Source organism: Gregarina niphandrodes (assembly GCF_000223845.1).
Source record: "Gregarina niphandrodes unplaced genomic scaffold scaffold00001, whole genome shotgun sequence".
NCBI lineage: Eukaryota > Apicomplexa > Conoidasida > Eugregarinorida > Gregarinidae > Gregarina > Gregarina niphandrodes.
This window is the reverse complement of record NW_011645773.1, coordinates 686,941-705,421: the sequence shown is the minus strand read 5'-3', so window position 1 is coordinate 705,421 and position 18,481 is coordinate 686,941. Positions and strand designations below refer to the sequence as shown.

The window sequence follows — 18,481 nt, the reverse complement described above, 5'->3', positions numbered from 1 at the left end:
GGCGAGCTCGCCGGTTGTAGGACACGATTTGGTCGGGTCGGCGATGTAGAGTTTGGGTACACAAGAGCCGACAGTCCCCCCGGCAGACACGCTCGCCGGAAGGTGATGGAGAGTAACGGAATACGGCGGCATGCGCAGTCCTTTGTTATCAGCCGTCACCTTTTGCTGCTTGTAATCTACCGAAAGGAACGTACGGCTATCTGAGCCATTGCACACTGTCGGCTTCGTCAACGACTCAAACTTCTTCGGCAAGAAGTAATTAAACTCCGTACCATTCTCCACACTCTCGATTACACATGTAGCTACCTCATCGTCAGTCTTCGCCCCCGAACACACGGACGTCGGATCGAAGTGTGCCACTGGTGGGTACGCAGCCATACAACAAGCTACAATCAAAGTCTTTCCAATCATCACAAAAATAAATAAGATTGAGTCCTGAACCGTCAGCGACCGCCAGCGACCGTACCGTCCACGACGTCCTGGCACCCACGACGTCTTGAACGAAATGTTCGGGGTTATTTCGCTGCGTGCTCTAATTTGCATGTCTTGAAAAAAGGTGCTTACTCTAGTGCCGTTTCGCAGTCCATTTGAATGGCAAAGATTAAGTCGCGGAGGCTCTCAAAATTCGACTCGGGTCTTAGAAAGGATGTGATGTTGACGGCAATTGCGAACCCGTAAAAGTCCTTTGGGAAATTGTGGAACACATGTACTTCGATCGTGGCCTCAGCATTGTCGTAGTACGGCGAGTAGCCAACCGATATGACGCACATATACGTACCGACTATTCCGTCATCGACTTCCTCACCCTTCCGCTCGTCCGCCTTCCGGTTTTCAGCTTTTGGAATCTTGGCGGGCGAATCAATGATGCATGTGCCAAAGTACGTTCCTGGGGTAACAAGCTTGTTAAAGGGAATGGTTATGTTCTCTCCGGTTGTTGGGGTTCCGACATTGGCGGTGGGACAACCTAATTGTGTCGATCCTCTTTTGAACCCGTGTATAACAACGCCTTCTATTCGGATTTTTTCCGGGAGCCTCAGCTGCCCGTTTCGCCAAGCCTGCTTTGTCAGAGGGCAGCTGGTTAGCACCCGGTCCATGGTCTTGCACTGGACTGGGATTTCTTGGCAGCAAGCAACAACCTGATCCACGTGGAGTAAATTGACAGCTCGCCCGCCGCCAATCTGTATGCTTGAACCGGCTGGGAGTGTTCGAACGATAATTCGACTGGCTTCAAGACTCGCCTGGTGCAACTGATTGATGTCACATACCTCGAACTCGTCCTCCAACCACGTCTGGTCCCACGTCTTAATAATCTTTCGAAACAGAGCCCGGTCCATGACAATCAAACCCAAGTTAGCTGTTGCTCCTGACCCGGCCCCTGACCCGGACCCATCCTGGCACGCTGCCCTCTTGTTGGCTGCCCTCTTGTTGGCTGCCTTCTTGTTGGCTTCTTCTCTCAGCCATTCGAGCACACACGCGTGTGGGGCTACAGTTTCACACGCTCGTTCAAACAACTGAGCAAATCTGCCCTTCCCTGCGTCGTCCAGCACACTCCCCGGGCTGCTGTACAGTGCATTGGCCCCCAGTGCCCTGGCCGAGTCTTGAACAGCAATCGCGGAGAGTTGCCGAGTGTAAAAGGGGATCATGGTTTGGGCCGGGTCTTGCGCAAGACAGCCGGGCCAATTAAACAATGTATACTTTGCAGGCAATGTTGCGCCCGCTTCCGTGGCAACCACCTTCAATGTGGATCTCCAGCACGCTTCGAGGTTTGCTACAGCGTCATCAAAACTTATCCAGTCCATATTTAATGAATGAGACCAAGGGCCACAGGGGTGCAGAGCATCCCTCGCCAATCGTGAGCACACCGGCCAAGTCTCCAGCCAAGACCCCAATAAAGACCCCAATAAAGACCCCAATTGACACCCCAGCTAAGAGCCCAGCCAAGACCCCGCAGATGGTACAAGGCAGCGATAACAGCAAGGCCAGCGCAGCTATCGCTGTCGCTGGCGAGGGACTAGACGCTACAGTCGCGGATATGGTGAATACCGAGAGAGTGAAGGCGACCCATGGCACTACGGACCGGATTACGGACCGGAGTGATGCGGGTACGGTGGCTGCAGCGAACGAGATGCCCGACGCGACAGCGGGTCGGGAGACAATTGGGAGTCCAGAGATAGTTACGGGGCGGGACGTAGTTGCGAGGCCGAACGTGATTGGTGAGAGAGGGTCGAGTCTGGTTGCAAGTCGGTCGGATACGGAGGTGCCAACGAGTGTGGTGGACGTTCCGTTGTTGACACAGGCGGCGCGACTGGGCGATTTTGTAGCGAGTCTTCCGGGTCAGATGATGAGTTTGTTGAGTCCACAAGCGGTACGGGATATCCCGGGTGAGGATGACCCATCTCCCCCGGCGTCGGAGGGTTCCCGAGCACGACGGTTGCCACGATCGACGCCATCGTTGTTAAAGAGTCCAGGGAGTGCGCCCTTTGGATTTTCATTTGCGCCGGCTGGTCTGTTATTCCCATATCATTACGGCGTAGCTACGTATTTACGACATGTGGGTCACATTACGGAGCACACACCGTTAATGGGGAGCAGTGCGGGCGCGTTGGTAGCGGTATGTGTCGCTTTGGACCTTGAGGCAAATGCGGTGTGGAAAATGTTGTACCAATTGGAGACGGAGTTCACGTTACACGGTACCCGCGGCAAGATGAAGAAACATGTCCGTAAAGGTCTGGAGCGCTGTCTACCCGCTGATTGTCATGATGCACTTAACTCTAGGGCGCAGCCTGCTTACGTTATCTACACGGCGCTGAAGGGACCCCTACTCAAGGCCCGTTTCTGCCACCGGTTTGCCGACAAACAGGACGTCATCAGCTGCCTCCTGGGCAGCTGCAATATCCCAATGTACTTCACCAACAAACCCTGGGTCAGCGTCCGCGGCGACTGGGCTGTAGATGGCTACTTTAGCGACGTCAAAAACTTCGGCTGCCCACCCTTTCCGGAGCCTCCGGTCAAACAGCACGTGAAGGTCATGCCCTTCGAAGCTACAAAAATCCTCGGCCACGGCGCCACGCCCCTCGCTTACATCGCCCCTGACCTCTGCCAGTTCGATAATGAAATCCCCGTAAAGGCCGTCCAGGAATTTGTAGAGTACACAGTCGCATACCCAGCCGTGCAACCTGAAGATGTCGGCGAAAAAAGACATCAACTACCCTCAGGACACCCCGACAAATTCATCACCCATCGCGAATACACCACCACCGCTGCCTCCGCACGATCTCACAAAAGGGGCTCTAGACGACGCAGAAACAGCGTCTCCTGCAAACGCGCCGAAAGCTCCGATGTCCGCCGGAATAACGCTGCCACCCAACCCGGCACGCGCAGTCGTACCACTAGCCCTTGCCACCGCAGCGGCACCCCACATCCTCACGGCCTGACATCATCGCGACTTGACCCCTTTGCACCCGGCACAGCCCAACCTCTCCGCTACATCACCGGTGAGTCCGCCGGCAGTCAACTTGGTAGCCAACGGGACGACCAGGACGCTGAACCAGACTTGGAACCAGGCCTGGAACAATACCTCGAACCAGACTTGGAGCCTAGTGCATCTCGGGGACCCTCCGGGAAGGGGCAGACCGGAGACGGGCAGACCGGAGACGGACAGACCGGAGACGGACAGACCGGAGACGGACAGACCGGAGACGGACAGACCGGAGACGGGCAGACAGCGGTTTTCCAGTTGCCTCACGTGAGCACACCGCTGGGCGCCATGCCTGCTGAGGTGGACGTGGACGCAGGAGGCAGGCCATTGAGTCCCTCACACCCTGCGGAGACAGTGGGTGAGAAGGTAGACAAGCGCGAGCAAGTAGAACCCCAGGGCCTGTTGCAATCGCGGCCGACGGACAAGTTGCCTTCCGTGCGCGTAAGGGAGTCGTTCGAAGCGGCCATTGCCGAACAGCTTTCTGAAAATATGCCCACGATCGAGAAACACGACTCCAGTATTAAACAGGGGGCTGAACTTGAAGGCATGATTCCCGGAGCAGAAAATGTTGTGCAGCTCCTCACCAGCCCCAAGACGCTGTGGAATGGCCTTACCCGCAGACTCATGGGCCATGGAGAAATGTCGCTCGACGAAGTCAAACCTCTCCAACCTTGGGGTATCAGCCTCAAAAAAAGACCCACCGCAGAAGGTAACCTTACGCCACCAACACACAGTGTGCCGCACACTCAAAGTGTGCCGCACACTCACAGTCGTTTCGCACACAACCAGTCATGTCTCCTCCCGGTAGAGCTGGCGCCCGTAGAGCAGGCGCCAGTGGCCGTAAGCCAGACATCTTCGCTGCCGTTCTGCCGTTTCTCCTGGGGACGCCTGTTGCAGCTGGCGCTGACCCCTGCATACGAGTCTACGGTGGTGACAGAGCTTTTCGAACTAGGGCGAGCTGACGCCTTCCGGTGGCACCAACTACTGCTCCGGAAACAGGCCGAGGCTGAGGCACTGCGCACCCGGGACCCTGGAGCCGGAACCTGATGTCGCATTTGATGGATACCGCATTTGCTGGCGAGCTCCAGTAAGCAACTGCTGCGGGGAGCTCCGGTAGAGAGCTCCGGTGGGGACCTGGAGGGTGGCACCACCACTGCTCGTGGGTGGCAGGACCACCGACACTGCGCTAGTGATAACAGGCTAGCGTCAATGACAACTAAAGCTTTGCAACAACGAGGTTTGCAACAACGAGGTCTTGCAACCCACTCGATCGCAGCACTCCGGATTAGTTAGCGGCAGCGTATACCCGGGACCAACCGAACACCCGGGACCAGCCGAATACTCGGGACCAGCCGAATACTCGGGACCAGCTGGCTGAGCCACCTAGAACCAGCTGAACCAGTCGATACAAGCTGAACAATCGGGACCAGGAAGCAGCGCATGACCGAACCTGCGTTGCGGCCAAACCGCACCTCGCCGGGCGACAATCAGTCGCAGCGGCCGGACGATCAAGTCGCGCCTCTGAGGAGTACAGCTCCACCAGAGTGCAGTCCGTCGGGTAGGGAGCCGAGTCACGTGCCGCTCCGCTGAGCCATGTCATGCGTGAGGGATGAACCATGTGTCGCTCCACGTGAGGGCTAAACCACGGGCCTTCTTGCCTGAGGGATGGGTGCTGGGCGCTGGTGCTGGACACTGGTGTGTCATAGCCACTCACACATAGACCTAGGGCTGTCCAGGTTGACGGCTACACAGGCTGCACACAGGTGCGTCGGAGGGCTGCACACAGGTGCGTCGGAGGGCTGCACACAGGTGCGTCGGAGGGCTGCACACACGTGCGTCGGAGGGCTGCACACACGTGCGTCGGAGGGCTGCACACACGTGCGTCGGAGGGCTGCACATGGAAGCTACGTACGGGTTGGGATGGGACTAGACATGGCGGTTGGCGCCCATGAAGAGGTCGTCTTGTGGAGGGTGCTTCCCACCTCCGCCGCCGAGCTTCCAGTTGAACTTGAGGGACGCATCGCCCTCGTCAAACAGCAATCCAATGAAAGCAAGCAGCGCACTCGTGAACACCGGAATTCCGAACAAAATCCCCAGTCCCCCGCAATATGAGATGGTTGCAAACAAACCTTGGAACATTAAGAACCACTAAAGAGACAATACCGTGCTAATACTTGACTTGGTAGGGTACTTGACTTGGTAGGGTACTTGACTGTTGCTTACGAAGTAATTGAAGTACGACTTGGTGATACAGTGCAGCCGCGGAAACTGAACGACGTGACAGAGGACGCCGCAAACTCCCGTCACCAGGGGCGTCCAGGATTCCACTACAGACAGATTGTGAAGAATGTGGGCGGGTGAAGAATGTGGGCGGGTGAAGAATGTGGGCGGGTGTGTACCGAAGACGTCGGGCCGCAGACTGAACAGCTTATCTCTCCAAATCGTTTTCGCAGTGTCCGTCAAAAACGGTACGTCTTGATCGGGCCAGTCCAGGGCGGCACCCGAGTGAAATACATGTATGCAGCCAATCAGCATGGTGAGTATGGAGCCCGCGAGGCCGACCCATTGAGCGCCTACAAAGAATCTGGTACGTTCAATGACGGTGCAAATGCGGTCGTACCCTTCTTCGCAAACACCACGACGCGGGACATCTTTTTCGCGAGCAAAAATGACTGAAGAGTAAGGGGTGCACTGAATAGGGGCAGGGCACGGTTTCGGTGAAGGACTGAACATGCAGGGTCGTCGGTGGTGGCTCCTCCCCGGTGGGGGCTCCTCCCTGCCCAACCCGGTCATCCTGGTGTAATGGTCATGTTTTTCAGACGAAGCGAAGTGGAGCAGTTGCCGATGCGGTTGAGTTTGAAGTTGTCCTGCAACTGGACTTTATGGTACACGAATGCGTCGGCGAAAACGACGGAGACGTTCGAGCAATGCTTAATTCCCTTGGGTAGTGTATCGACGGCTGAGGCATTCTGGGCGTTGTATTCACACTGCATTCGGCCATCGAACTTGCCGAAGGGTACGGAGTACCACCTGTTCCGCGAAGGCATCAGGCCGATGTGGGAAGACGAAGCGAACGCAAACGGTAGCACACTGTTACTCCGACTGAAACGTGGCTACATTGACTACTGCTGGGAAGCGCTACTCCTCGCTCTCATCGGGGGCCAGCTCGGTCCCGAGGCAAATGGCGCCGTGGCCGGTCGCAGATTCACCGACGATCACCTTAGCCTCTGGAGTTCCAAGTTCCACGCCGATCAACACCAACAGATTTCTGCCAACGTCTGCAGACTCCTAGGATTAAAAGAGGACTCGCCTTCCGAATATAAAAGTCACGCTGGCACTTTAGAGAGAACAACCGTAATTCCCTGACTCGATGAGCGAACTAATTGTCCAATCGTGGTCAGGTCCAGTAGGCCAACCACGGGCAACCACGGACAACCGTGGGCCTTTACAATGACTAATACGACACAGCCGTCATAACATACAGCCGTGTCAACACGGCTACCGTATGCGTGCTGTCAGCTTACCCCCAAAAAACAACATAGCACCCCCTAGCCAGTTCTAGCTCAATGTTATTTCAAGTCGCAGAGACACCCAGAGTCAAGGGAAGGGCTAGGGCAAAGGGCCTGGCAAAAGGTCTGGCAAAAGGTCAGGCAAAGGGCCTGGCAAAAGGTCAGGCAAAAGGTCGGGCAAAGGGCCTGGCAAAAGGTCGGGTCGGGTCGGGGTCGGTGAGATGGGAAAAAAGAACCGCAGCAGGCAGGGGTGATCAAACAAAGTTGGCAATGGTTTGACGTTCTAGAACAGCAAGAATGGAAGAGCCTGCTTGACGACTGGCAACGGACCGGCCGTCGGTCCCATCACCGGGAGCCACGATCGCGGCGCGCACCCGGCTTAGGGGCGTGTGGTCTTCGTAGTGGATCCACTGTATCCTCGGGGTCCGTGTCCGAATCAAGTGGAGCACTACGACGGAAAGTGTTTGCGGGTGTCGGAGCAAGGTGTCGGAACAAGGTGTCGGAGCAAGGTGTCGGAGCAAGGTGTCGGAGCAAGTTGCCGGAGCAAGTTGTCGGAGCAAGGTGTCGGAGCAAGGTGTCGGAGCAAGGGAAGATACCTATGACGTAGAGGACGGTGCAGGCGGAGAGTTGGTAAGGTATGCTGAGAGCTTGGAAGAAGTGTCCGGTGAATTGAACGATGATGGAGACGGTGAGTAGTCTACTGAAGAGGTAGCAGCGGTAATATTCGTTCTTGTCATGGCAGATGCCGGCAATGATGAGGAGCACGGGCACAATGACAAGCGAGGATCCGAAGGCGAATGTAGCGTTGTAGAAGAGGCAGGTATAAGGGTACTTGGTGATGGCATCATCGACGGCGGTAACGCGGACGGTAACGAAGGCGAGTTCGATGCCAAACCAAAGAAAGGCTCCCCAGACGCAGGAAAGCATTGTGGCCTGCTTGGGTCCCATATATTTGGTTCCTACGTATCCCAGGAGTAGTGCAAGGGTCTTACCAAGTAACGTGCTACCCACGGTCCAGAGCATCGTCTCCGCCTGGCTCCAGTCATCCTTTTGGACCATGATGAAGAACACACGACCGAAACATTTTTCTACCCACGCACATAAAGCGAAGGGCAGAATGACACCCATCAATTCATAAGACTCACTCTGGTCCTCGTCTCGCGCTTCGACGTCCCCTTCAAATTCGGAACCGCTTTCGTCATCAACCGATTTACGTCGTCGCTCCAATAAGCTACGGTCCAATAAGCTGCGATCCAGTATACTGTGGTCGCTGCTACTTGGTTCACTACTGCGGTAGTTACTGCGCATCACTTCCGACCTGCGTCCGGACTCTCGACCGGGAAATGTGAACACTGGTGGCACACCCTCTACCTCCGGATGCAAACGACCGGTTGGAATCAGGTCGCCATGGATCATATCAATCCGAGCACCCTCCTGTGTCCGCATATCTTCGTGAGTTCGGGAAGTATCCAAACTTTTCCACGTCTCTATACTCTCGAAGATCTCCGCGATCCGCGGCGAAGAACTTGATGCAGGCACCAAGTGCCGCAAGGATGGAACCGGCCGGATTGACCTCTCACGTGACTGCTCTAACGGCACGGACCCGTGAGCATGCCCACCGCCTGAAGACGTGTCTTCAGGAGATAGTTTCGTCTTCCGCTTTCGTCGACAACTATCAGGGGTTCGACCCAGTGGCTCATATCCACTCCCAACGGTGGCCATGCCAGTACAGTCGCTAGTCAAATGGACACTTCCATTATTGCTGCTAGTCAATTCCACTCGAGGTTTTTGCCGATTTGCCCCATGTAGGTGGTCTATCGAATTATTTGAGACCAATGACGGTTCTACTTGCCCGTCGTCTTCTCCATTTCGCGACGCACAACTATTGAGTATTATGCTGACCTGCTTCGGACTGGGCCGGTACTCCTGGTCTGTATCATCTACTAGCCGAACCGGCGTGCTCTTTGTAGGGGAATCTTCTACTGGATTTTTTTTCTCGCTCTCGCTTGGCCCTCGGGTAAGACTTGGCCCTTGAAAAGTTACAAAGTTGGGATTGGATACAAGTCCATGGCTTGCTGCCAGTTTGGCTGCGTCCGGGCTGACACAAAGGTTTGTAGCAGGCGCCACATTCAAGTAAGACCGCGACTTCTTCATTCTCACTCGGGTGACGCTGAATTCATCCAGCACACGACGATCTTGGACGCGTTCGTCGATAACTTTTTCTCGGTCTCCTGCACGGTCTCCTCCTCGATCCGGAGTAGAAAAGCTCACACTTTCTGAGACGCTCACGGAACATCCAGGGGGACTACCACCGGATTGGTGACTATCAAAGCCACCGGCTAGCCGGTTCCTCGGCACTAAAACAGATTGGTGACTACTGAAAGGGTTCGGTCGCAAAGGTCCATTCTTGCGCGTCGGTAATGAAATACGAGGGTGTCTCCTTGGGCCCGTTTTACTTGTAGCCTGGGAGCTTGTCGTCCTGGGAGCCGCTCCGTCGGCCCCTTCGTTGGCCCCCGTTTCATTGTGGATCTCATTGGTACCTTCGGTTGTCATTTGAACGAACTTTGACACAGTCATACCGGCATCTTCATCGGACAGTTTCCGCGGTCCGTATGAGCCAGATGATCGTTCACTCTGCCAACTGTCACCCACCTCTTCGTTTGGTGTGCCACCCGCATTGTTTACATGCCGACTACCTCCGTCATTGATGTCGATCCTCACTTGGCTTCGGCCTTCAGCCGTTCGGGGACTGGGTAGTAACTTTTCTGGGGACTGTATCAACGGCAACGAAAGCGGGTGGGGACACCCCGATTGGGGACTCCCAGGATAGCCCAGGTGGCCACAACGCAGTTGATCTCGGGGAGCCAGACTGAAGTACCAAGTAACCATTGCGCCGCTCACCACCATCGCCTTATTCAAGTAGGACTTGACGTCGTCCGGTAGGTCGGAGATCATTTGCCCCAAGTTGACGCTGACGCAGTACGTGAAGGCCAACAGCAACACAATCTCCGAGACCCGCACGTGTGGCCTCATGAGGCTACCGTAGCAACCCACTCCGACCAACGAAGTACCAAGCCCTAGCATATTTGCAACCAGTACGGACTTGAGTAGGATCAGGCTCATCAGCGGCAGTGGTGGAAGCAGCACTTCAGAGATTTCCAAGTCTCCCACGGCCTCAATCATCAATGCCGACGCCACGATCAAAATCATACCGAATCTCGCAAAAACAGTCGCCGGTCTCGAACCATGGTAGCGACGCTTCCGAGCAAAGCCGTAAAAGAACAAAACCAACGCAGAAACGTAGAACTTGGCGGGATAAGCGCTTGCAAACGTCGAGGACAAAGTCGTAGCCAACAGACACACTAACTACAGAGCTCTTAGCCGCACTGCGTCAACCTATTGGGACGTCTAGACGGGACCGGGGTGGCGTGCATCGGGGGGTAAAACGTTGCAGTGAAATGTGTGGGAGCTTACTGCAGATGTGGTAGGTGGAGGTAGGTGGATGCCTGAGTGAGGAGACGGTGCTCCAGGTGCTGGGTGAGTTCGACATGCTATCGTTTGTGGAGGAGTATGTCGGTGGTTACACTATCTAAGACGGCGGTGCATGAATCGAGGAAAACCAGCTTCCCCAAAAATCGCGAAGTAGCCGAGCCAGGCGGCTCCCTCCAACTATCTACGACCCAGCAGCGCGGGTGGGCGCTGACCTGACAGCCATCGCCTTCGACGCGAATTGGTTCCGGTGCGTGAGGTGATCGGGGTCGTTGTGTCAAAGGCCCCAGACCTGGCGTCCAGCGCCACATGTGCAGCGGTCCACCGCGGGGGAAGTACAGAGCCATCCCGCCTTCACTCAGTGTCACACAGGCCACCGGACAGCCGCCACCTTCCGCGAATGCCGGCCCCGCGACTCGAACCCGCGACCTTCGGTCCCGAGTAGTGCCCGCGTTTCTGCCCAATGCATTTCCCAGAACATCGCCGCTTTTTTCCGTGAGGAACGGCACGTACTCCAGGTTCGGACGATGGTTGCGATCACGACGCACATCACCCAGCGCCAGCCGCGTCCCGTTCGGACGGAACACGGCCGTAGTACACCCGGCAAGCCAGTCCCAAACACTGACCAGCGGCCACCATTGCCCGTCTAGTAAAACCACCGAGACCACCAACAAGCAGCTCTTAAGACTGGCCGTGCAAGCAATGTCCGTCACCACTGCGCGGCAACTGTTCTCGTAACGCAGCCAACAACAAATCCGGCAAGAAATCAAACTCACCACTAACACCTCGCCCGTCGTCGTCAACACCGCCAACAAGCCCCCATGCGCCAACCGGCTTCGAGTCTCAGCGCGAGACTCGCTTGTCCCCTCAGTCTTGACCCCTGTCCCTTCAGTGATGGCGCCGGCCTGTTCAGTTTTAGCGGTCAAGTATGGTCGAGAAAGGTACTCAGTCGTGGTGCCAAACAGCGGGCTCTGTCGCGGTGGGAGGCCGTCTAGGGGCAGTCGTTCACTAAGTCTCTCGCCGGACCTGAGTCGCTCGCCGGATCTGGGTCGTTCGCTGGATCTGAGTCGTTCGCCGGACCTGAGTCGTTCGCCGGATCTGAGTCGTTCACCCGACTTGAGTCGTTGGTCTGAGGCGGCATTGTTGAATCCGTCCGGTCCAAGAACGTCGTCGCTATGAAAACCGTTGAGGGCGATCGCTTTGACGGGCGTTCCGGCCTCAACGGGTAGACAGAGGTAATTTTCCTCACCCGAATTTGTTTGTACGCACCGGATGAGCCCGTTCGAGAGTACGACGACGAGAAGTTGCGGCATTTCGCACACACAGACGGGTGCAGCTTCGGCGCTCTCGAAGGGTCCAGCGATGGCGTTGAGTATGGGGTCGGGTGTAGTCGTGAGATTGTTAGCCCAGAGACCATTGACTTCTCCATTTTGGCAGCCTAGATAGCAGCGGTTTTGGAAAACATCAAAAGACAGGCAATCAAAGGGCAGGGTTCGGAGCAGCGGGGGTTGCCTCACTGATTCTTCGCCGCCTTCTTCGCCGCCTTCCTCACCCTGTCGAAGCCATCCACCCGTCCAGACGCCGGGAGTCTTACGTAAATCGTCTGGACCTGGTAGAGTACAATCAAACAGTAAGCCCTGTACAATCCGCAACTCCTTGTCCTTCAACAACACCAATAACTGCGCCTTTGGCAATGCAACCAACTCCACCAAATGTCCAACTGACGAGCCCACAGGCAGATACGAATAGCCTGCCCATTGTGTGCCTGACGTCACGCTTTTCAGACTAATCCACGTCAACCACTCCCCACGAAGCAATGAACGGGGCGCCACACACTCCTCCGCCATCGTCCTCGGCAACGTCTGCGTAAACGCTATCGGCAACGGATGTGTCTCTGTCAACACAGCTTCCCCGCCACCACACAGAATCGATTCACAATGTTTGTGCACAAGCAACTCCAAGCTACGACGCTCCTTCCACCTCACCAAACCTACCGGATCGCCCACTGTTTGGCGCCGCAGTTGCACCAAACAACTTGCTATGTCCACGCGACCCACTTCACCCCCGACAACGGCTGTTCTACCGGAAACAGTCCCACAAACGTCGGCCTTGCTGGTAGACATGGCTGTCGACAGTAAACAACGAAGACATTCATACTCTGCTGGAGACAGACAGTCCCGTATGCCTTGGACGAAGTCCGCGATCTCACCTTGCTTCACGAACCTGCACTGACCCATCAGTCGGAGAATAACTTCCATGCTCTTCGCTAAAGCCGTAATCACCCGCGGACGAAACCGTAATCCATCTGGCACGGGGCGGTCCAGGTCTGGCACGGGGCGGTCCAGGTCTAGAACACCCTTGATGACACCCTGAGTGACACCCTTGGCGTCATCCTTGGTGCCACCAACCTGGAGGTCCGGGCTGTTTGCCTCGGCCAAGATTACGTTGACAATTTTCCCCACACAACCAATTACGATCGGAGTGAGGGCCAGGTTGCCGAATCCGACGTTGAGGAAGAACGGCAGGGCATTTTCGACGTAGCTCCTCAGCGTTGTTTCGGTGCAGTCCGTTTCCAGTTTGAGTCGTTCCAGAACACCGCACGCCTCAATCATGCTGGGGATGTGGCTCCACTGACGGAGATCGTTCCACTGACGGAGATCGTTCCACTGAGGAAGGTCGCTCGACTGGCGCGTGCCACTAGCCGTAATTGACTCCACGACTCTAACTAAGTTCGCTTCCAGCCTTTCCGTTCCGCCTTCCGCGACCAGGTACGGATATAAGTGGGGGATTATTAGTGGGACTACATTCGTAAAGTTGTCAGACAGAGTCGACACCAGATGCTCAGATAGAGCACTTAGGGCGCGGGATTTATTATTAGATGAATCATCTGAGTCAGACGATCCACCATTGTCAGATAAAGTATCATCAGACCTTATCCTAAGTGCCCTGAACCACAACGTAGCAATTGCGGGCAGGCACCTCAAGTAGTGGTCATCTACTTTGAAGTCGCAAATCGCAGCCAGAATGGCATTGATACAAGAAGAACTAGGACCTCTAGCTTGCAGGGAAGCAGCAATTGCCATCAGGGGAAGAAGCATTTTCTTACCGATCAAGTAGGGGGCTAGAAGCTCGCTTACCGTAGACGTAGAGGCAAACGGAACTATAAGCGACAACAACTTCTCCAACACCCGTTGATAGGCGGGCTCATCGTCATTGATGCATTCCTCCAAACATTCCATGATGAAAAGAATAGCAACGTCAAGTTCTCCCTGCAAATACAATTTCGTTTTAGTAGCAATTTCTATCCACTCTATGTCAACGAAAGTCTCTACATCCCTGTCCCCACATACGGTATGAATTGATGGCTCGGTATGAATTGATGACTCGGTATGAGCTGAAGGTTCGGTATGAGCTGAAGGTTCGGTATGAACTGATGGCTCGGTATGAGCTGAAGGTTCGGTATGAGCTGAAGGTTCGGTATGAGCTGAAGGTTCGGTATGAGCTGAAGGTTCGGTATGAGCTGGTGGCTTTATTGTCTCAAGGTACAAATTTCGCCACAAACAATTCTCGATCGCGTGTGCAAACGAATAAAGGTCTTGATCCTGTGCATCTTCCGGACCACATGACTCCTCCACAGCCATCCAGAACTCAAGTAACTCCCCCCAGACCTTTTCACCGTTATCCCAATTCCATTCCGAAAGATTTTGACAATGATGCCACATTGTAGATATCTCTCGAAGCCGGGGATACGCTCGCTTTTCCATAATAAATCTATTCCAAGAGCGATGTAGAATAGTAGGATCAATAGGTTTAATCTGAACTAGACTCAAGCATCGCCGAAGACCATCAGAAAATCTGATGTCTGAATTGCTTTTATATTCTGAATTACTTCGATAACTTTGATCGCTATTATCGTCCCTGCTATCTGCCACCGATGTTGGGGGCGATACTTTTGTATTTTCCGCAATGTACAGATTCAATTGGTACCTAATAATTCCGAACAACAAATGTGTTTTGCATTGTGGGAATTTTAGAGCTGGATGTAGTGTAAGCATTAAGTATGGTAGGTATAAAGTGCGAAAACACTTTGGTACATGTTGCAGGTAGTCTCCCAAGAACTCATGAAGGTTTGGTCTCTCGTTGGGGTTTGACCGGATGGATTGTGCGAGAAGAGATTGAAGCCATGGATGTTCGTCACTAGTGGTTTCTAGAATACTTCGTACACGGTGCGGTATACTTTGAGAAAACTCTTTAACCAGCATGGGACCCTGTTTCCTCTCCGTTCTAACCCCCGGGGTATTATTACTATCGGTGTCTTCATCTCCTTTTTTCTTTGTCGGATTGTGTCTTATTTCCAGGATCGAGATGATATCAAACAGGTGGGTGGTAGGTACTGGACAAAAGAGTCTCGCAGCAACACAACCAAGAGAAAAGACTCCCTCATCGTTCCAAGTTGTCTGAGTTAGTAAACCTGAAGATCCGTCAGAGAGAACATCGTAGTCCAAAAACGTCTCAGGGGCTACTGTACAGTCTTGGCACCTGACTGCATGCATCTCCGTAACGCCCTTGTTATCAACCGACATCGGCGAGGCCCGGTGGATCTCCTTGACCACTCCCTCATCTCCAACATTCACTGAAAGCAACTCTCGCAATCGCTGCGCACTCGACACGAAAACGACTTTACCAATGTTTCCAGCACTGGGACTCCCAACCTCATTTACGACCGCCAATGACGGCCCACTTCGCGGGGGCGGCTTCGGCTCACCCAGACTCGCGCACGCATCCTCCATATCACTCGTTGTCCGTCCATCATTCCGCGACAGAATTTCCGTCATATCAATACTGCCCTCTTTCTGTAACATTCCGGCCCCGACGACGGTTGACTCTTTAACTCCGGCCTCCTCGCTGCTTTTCACCTGGTTGCTTTTCGCTTCGCTGCTATTGGCCTCGCTGCTTTTTGTCAACGTTTCGCCACTTGGTTCCGGTGCAGCTCCGGCCACAGAAGGAAGTCCGTTAGAAGGATGTCCGTTATAAGGAGGGTCGTTAGAAGGAGGGCCGTTAGAAGGAGGGCCGTTAGAAGGAAGTCCGTTAGAAGGATGTGGGGGGGAAGGGTGTGCTGTAGAAGGACGTGCGGTCGACGGTCTTTCCCCATGATCAGTCTTCCCCTGATCAGTCATCCCAGCGTCTCCTTCCTTCTCCTCCTTTTGTGCCGGACTGGGAGTGGCAAAATCGCGTGCAGGTGTCGGATTGGATATTTTGGTTAGACCCTTCGCGCTGATTTCGCGGTGGTATTCCGTGGGGACGAGGCAAGTCCTACAGAACACGAGATCCCAGATGAGGGCCGCTTGTTGCCGCGATAGATAGTGGAGGAGGTTGCCGGTAGATCCGATGCCTGTGATAAAGACGCGGGCTAGAGTGGGTGTAACGGCAATATCTAGAGGAGAGAGGAGGTCAATAGAGACCTTGGCACACTTGGCCTGAAAGGTTGCCAAGATGATGAGTAAGAACCACCACTGTTTGTGTGCCGTGCTGAGACAGGCGAGGTCTTCACAGCTTCGTAAGTAAATCTCAAGCGACTGACCCACACGCGGTCTGCACAAGACATAGCTATGTGGTAGCTTGCTCAAAACTCGATAGGGCGTGCACAAAGGCGAAACCAACCGGTGTCCCAATCGTCGGTTGGCGGCCAATAAGTAGGCCTCATAACCACGCTCGATCGCAGCAAACACATGAGACTCGTTTTCACTACGCATACCCACAAACAGACTACCCAAAGTAATTGCCGCCGCACCGCTCTCGTAACTCTCACTAGCCTCACCCGAGTCCGCGCCGGCCGCAGATCTCGTGGGAAGCCGACCCAGAGCCAAAACCGGACACGCCATGATGCCCGCTCTTGGCACTGCCAGAATGATCCACATATTACCATACTCCGAAGACACTGTGCCACCACCTGTTAAACCACCTGATCCTAGTCCACTTTGATTTGCTCCAAGTAGGTTCTGACCAAATAGGCTCTGACCAAGTAGGCTCTGACCAGGCAGGTTCTGACCAGGCAGGTTCTGACCAGCACCCAACGAAGTGGATCCCAACGAAGTGGGTCCCAGTGAGCTAGCACCAGGTTCCCCTGTCCTCGCCGGCGGTTCAGCCGGGTTTAACGACGAAGCAGTGTACTGTTGTTGCTCGTGCGCAGTGTAGGCTACATGACAACGAGTAGAATACAAGAGTTGAGAAATGTGAAAGGCCCTCGCTGCACCGGGGTCGATCGCCCACCACACCCTTTGGAAGGTCCGCAGGTTCCTGATCAGGAACAACCAGCGGTCTCGAGACTCCAGAAGACCTCCCTGAAGCACATTACCCATTTCCAAAAAAAAACCAGTCATATCTCGCCTGCTTCCGGCGCCACTGGCTTACTGTCCTCTACCGAAGCGAAGTAAGAGTCCAGCTCGGTGTCCAACCTGCGCAAAGAAAGATTCGCAGCGTGAAACACATCCCTGCTCGAGGACGGTGCTCGTGATCCTTCTCGTAGCCCCCGAGCTGCTGGATCAACCACGACTTGCTTCTCCCCGCGGCCGTCCGATAGAAGTCGTGCGGGACGAGGCGGGGGCGAAGAGGGGGTCGCCAATTCGGCTGGCGTCACTTTCGGCTGGCTATTTGTTGAGCCAGGGGGGATTAGGGTCGGGAAGTTAGTGAGGCCTACCTTTGTTTTCTGGCGTCGTCGCCCATGTATGTATCCAATTCGGCGTCAAGTTTATCGGATGAGACGGCGGGCGTCCGTTTGGTATTCTTGGGTGTTGATTTCCTGGTGCCGCCGCGCGGTCTGCGTCGTCGGGAAGACGTCTGCTCTTGTTTGCGGATCATGGAGAGTGCAGAAGTGCCTCTGGTGGAGACGCCTCTAGTGGAGACGCCTCGGACCGCGGTATTTCGGGGTCTCGAAGTGGCTCGGCTAACACCTTGCGTCGCCGCCAGCACTGCTTTCTCAATCACGGCACGCGACGGAGTCCGTCCGCGCGTGTCCGTCGGTATTATGACCGGTACGTACTGTACCTTCTCCGTAGACCGCTTCCCGCCCTTGACCATAGTTTTTCGGAGCAAAAAAAAAACTGGGGGGGATGACCGTCCGGTTCTTCTCGCTCGAAGAAGACGTTAACAATAACGCGCCCCTATCAACGCTCCCGGTCATTGCCTCCTCCACTACCACCTTCCGTAAATTCCTCAGGTAATTACCCAACCCCCGCCCCAACCCTCTGGATAACTGGCTTGCAATCCTATTCGGCTGCAAAGACAACGCCGTTAAGAAATCGCGCGCACACGGAAAACTAACCACACGCGGAAAGCATGTGCCCAAACAGACCAAGTACTTAGCAGGCTCTGTAGCCGGTCCGCTTCGTTTGTAAAGCTCTCAATTTCGAGGATTAATCTCTCTCTTCCCCGCGAATTAATAATCTTCCCAAACAAGTCACCCCCATCAGGTCTATCCATGTGGCCACCTACACTGGCTACCTACACTGGCTACCTACACTGGTCGGTATTGGAGGTCGGGTACGGGTAAATACATGTTATCTGTAGACTAAATGATAACGATTTGGCTTTCCATGTTCGCCGATTACACAACCAGCTGTATCTCGAACAAGATGAGTTATTGACGAGACGAGCCGAGCTCAAGGGAGAGCCTAGCCCGGAGTTGTTAGCGCTGTTGGAAGCCACGGACTGGGCGTTCGGCGAAGTTGGTTTGACGAGGACTTATGCGAATTTTGGCTCACCAGAATTGGGCTTGGCTCCACAGCCTGTAGCGCGTGTGGAAGAGGTTCCTATGGAGCTAGCAAATTGGGGCTCCCGGGTTGGTCGTGAAATCAGCAATTGGATTTATGAGGATGCGGACGGCGGCTCGGACTACACAAGAGACGGCTCTTACGGAAGAGGCGGTTCGGAGGGGTCTCGTCTGGCACCAAGTGCGAGTGTAGACTGCGCGTTCCCGCCGGGTCTACAGAGGACGAGACGGGCCGAA

At 54.7% G+C, this 18,481-nt stretch overlaps 7 protein-coding genes across 7 annotated transcripts; 2 read left to right on the top strand and 5 right to left on the bottom strand.

The window, feature by feature from the left end:
• Positions 1-124: 124 nt before the first annotated feature.
• GNI_009170 (hypothetical protein) lies at positions 125-411 on the bottom strand (the record flags this gene model as incomplete). Its single annotated transcript, XM_011130438.1, has 1 exon — positions 125-411. A coding segment is annotated over one exon (287 nt), but the record flags the coding sequence as incomplete, so codon positions are not given.
• A 149-nt stretch (positions 412-560) lies between these two features.
• Positions 561-1,334, bottom strand: GNI_009160 (riboflavin kinase; the record flags this gene model as incomplete). The annotated part of the gene is made up of 1 exon (XM_011130437.1): positions 561-1,334. The coding sequence occupies one exon, from the start codon at positions 1,332-1,334 to the stop codon at positions 561-563; it is 774 nt and encodes a 257-aa protein (XP_011128739.1).
• Positions 1,335-1,804: 470 nt separating this feature from the next.
• Positions 1,805-4,525, top strand: GNI_009150 (putative patatin; the record flags this gene model as incomplete). The annotated part of the gene is made up of 2 exons (XM_011130436.1): positions 1,805-4,187; positions 4,287-4,525. The coding sequence occupies 2 exons, from the start codon at positions 1,805-1,807 to the stop codon at positions 4,523-4,525; spliced, it is 2,622 nt and encodes an 873-aa protein (XP_011128738.1).
• An 879-nt stretch (positions 4,526-5,404) lies between these two features.
• GNI_009140 (putative transmembrane protein) lies at positions 5,405-6,129 on the bottom strand (the record flags this gene model as incomplete). Its single annotated transcript, XM_011130435.1, has 4 exons — positions 5,405-5,626; positions 5,702-5,805; positions 5,878-6,051; positions 6,099-6,129. The coding sequence occupies 4 exons, from the start codon at positions 6,127-6,129 to the stop codon at positions 5,405-5,407; spliced, it is 531 nt and encodes a 176-aa protein (XP_011128737.1).
• A 157-nt stretch (positions 6,130-6,286) lies between these two features.
• On the top strand, positions 6,287-6,844 carry GNI_009130 (eukaryotic translation initiation factor 4E type 2; the record flags this gene model as incomplete). Its single annotated transcript, XM_011130434.1, has 1 exon — positions 6,287-6,844. The coding sequence occupies one exon, from the start codon at positions 6,287-6,289 to the stop codon at positions 6,842-6,844; it is 558 nt and encodes a 185-aa protein (XP_011128736.1).
• Positions 6,845-7,332: 488 nt separating this feature from the next.
• On the bottom strand, positions 7,333-8,403 carry GNI_009120 (putative transmembrane protein; the record flags this gene model as incomplete). The annotated part of the gene is made up of 1 exon (XM_011130433.1): positions 7,333-8,403. One exon carries the CDS (start codon positions 8,401-8,403, stop codon positions 7,333-7,335), a length of 1,071 nt encoding a protein of 356 aa, XP_011128735.1.
• A 2,754-nt stretch (positions 8,404-11,157) lies between these two features.
• On the bottom strand, positions 11,158-17,553 carry GNI_009110 (Fop carboxy-terminal duplication domain protein; the record flags this gene model as incomplete). The annotated part of the gene is made up of 4 exons (XM_011130432.1): positions 11,158-11,254; positions 11,422-16,672; positions 16,888-16,931; positions 17,174-17,553. The coding sequence occupies 4 exons, from the start codon at positions 17,551-17,553 to the stop codon at positions 11,158-11,160; spliced, it is 5,772 nt and encodes a 1,923-aa protein (XP_011128734.1).
• Between the last annotated feature and the right edge of the window lie 928 nt (positions 17,554-18,481).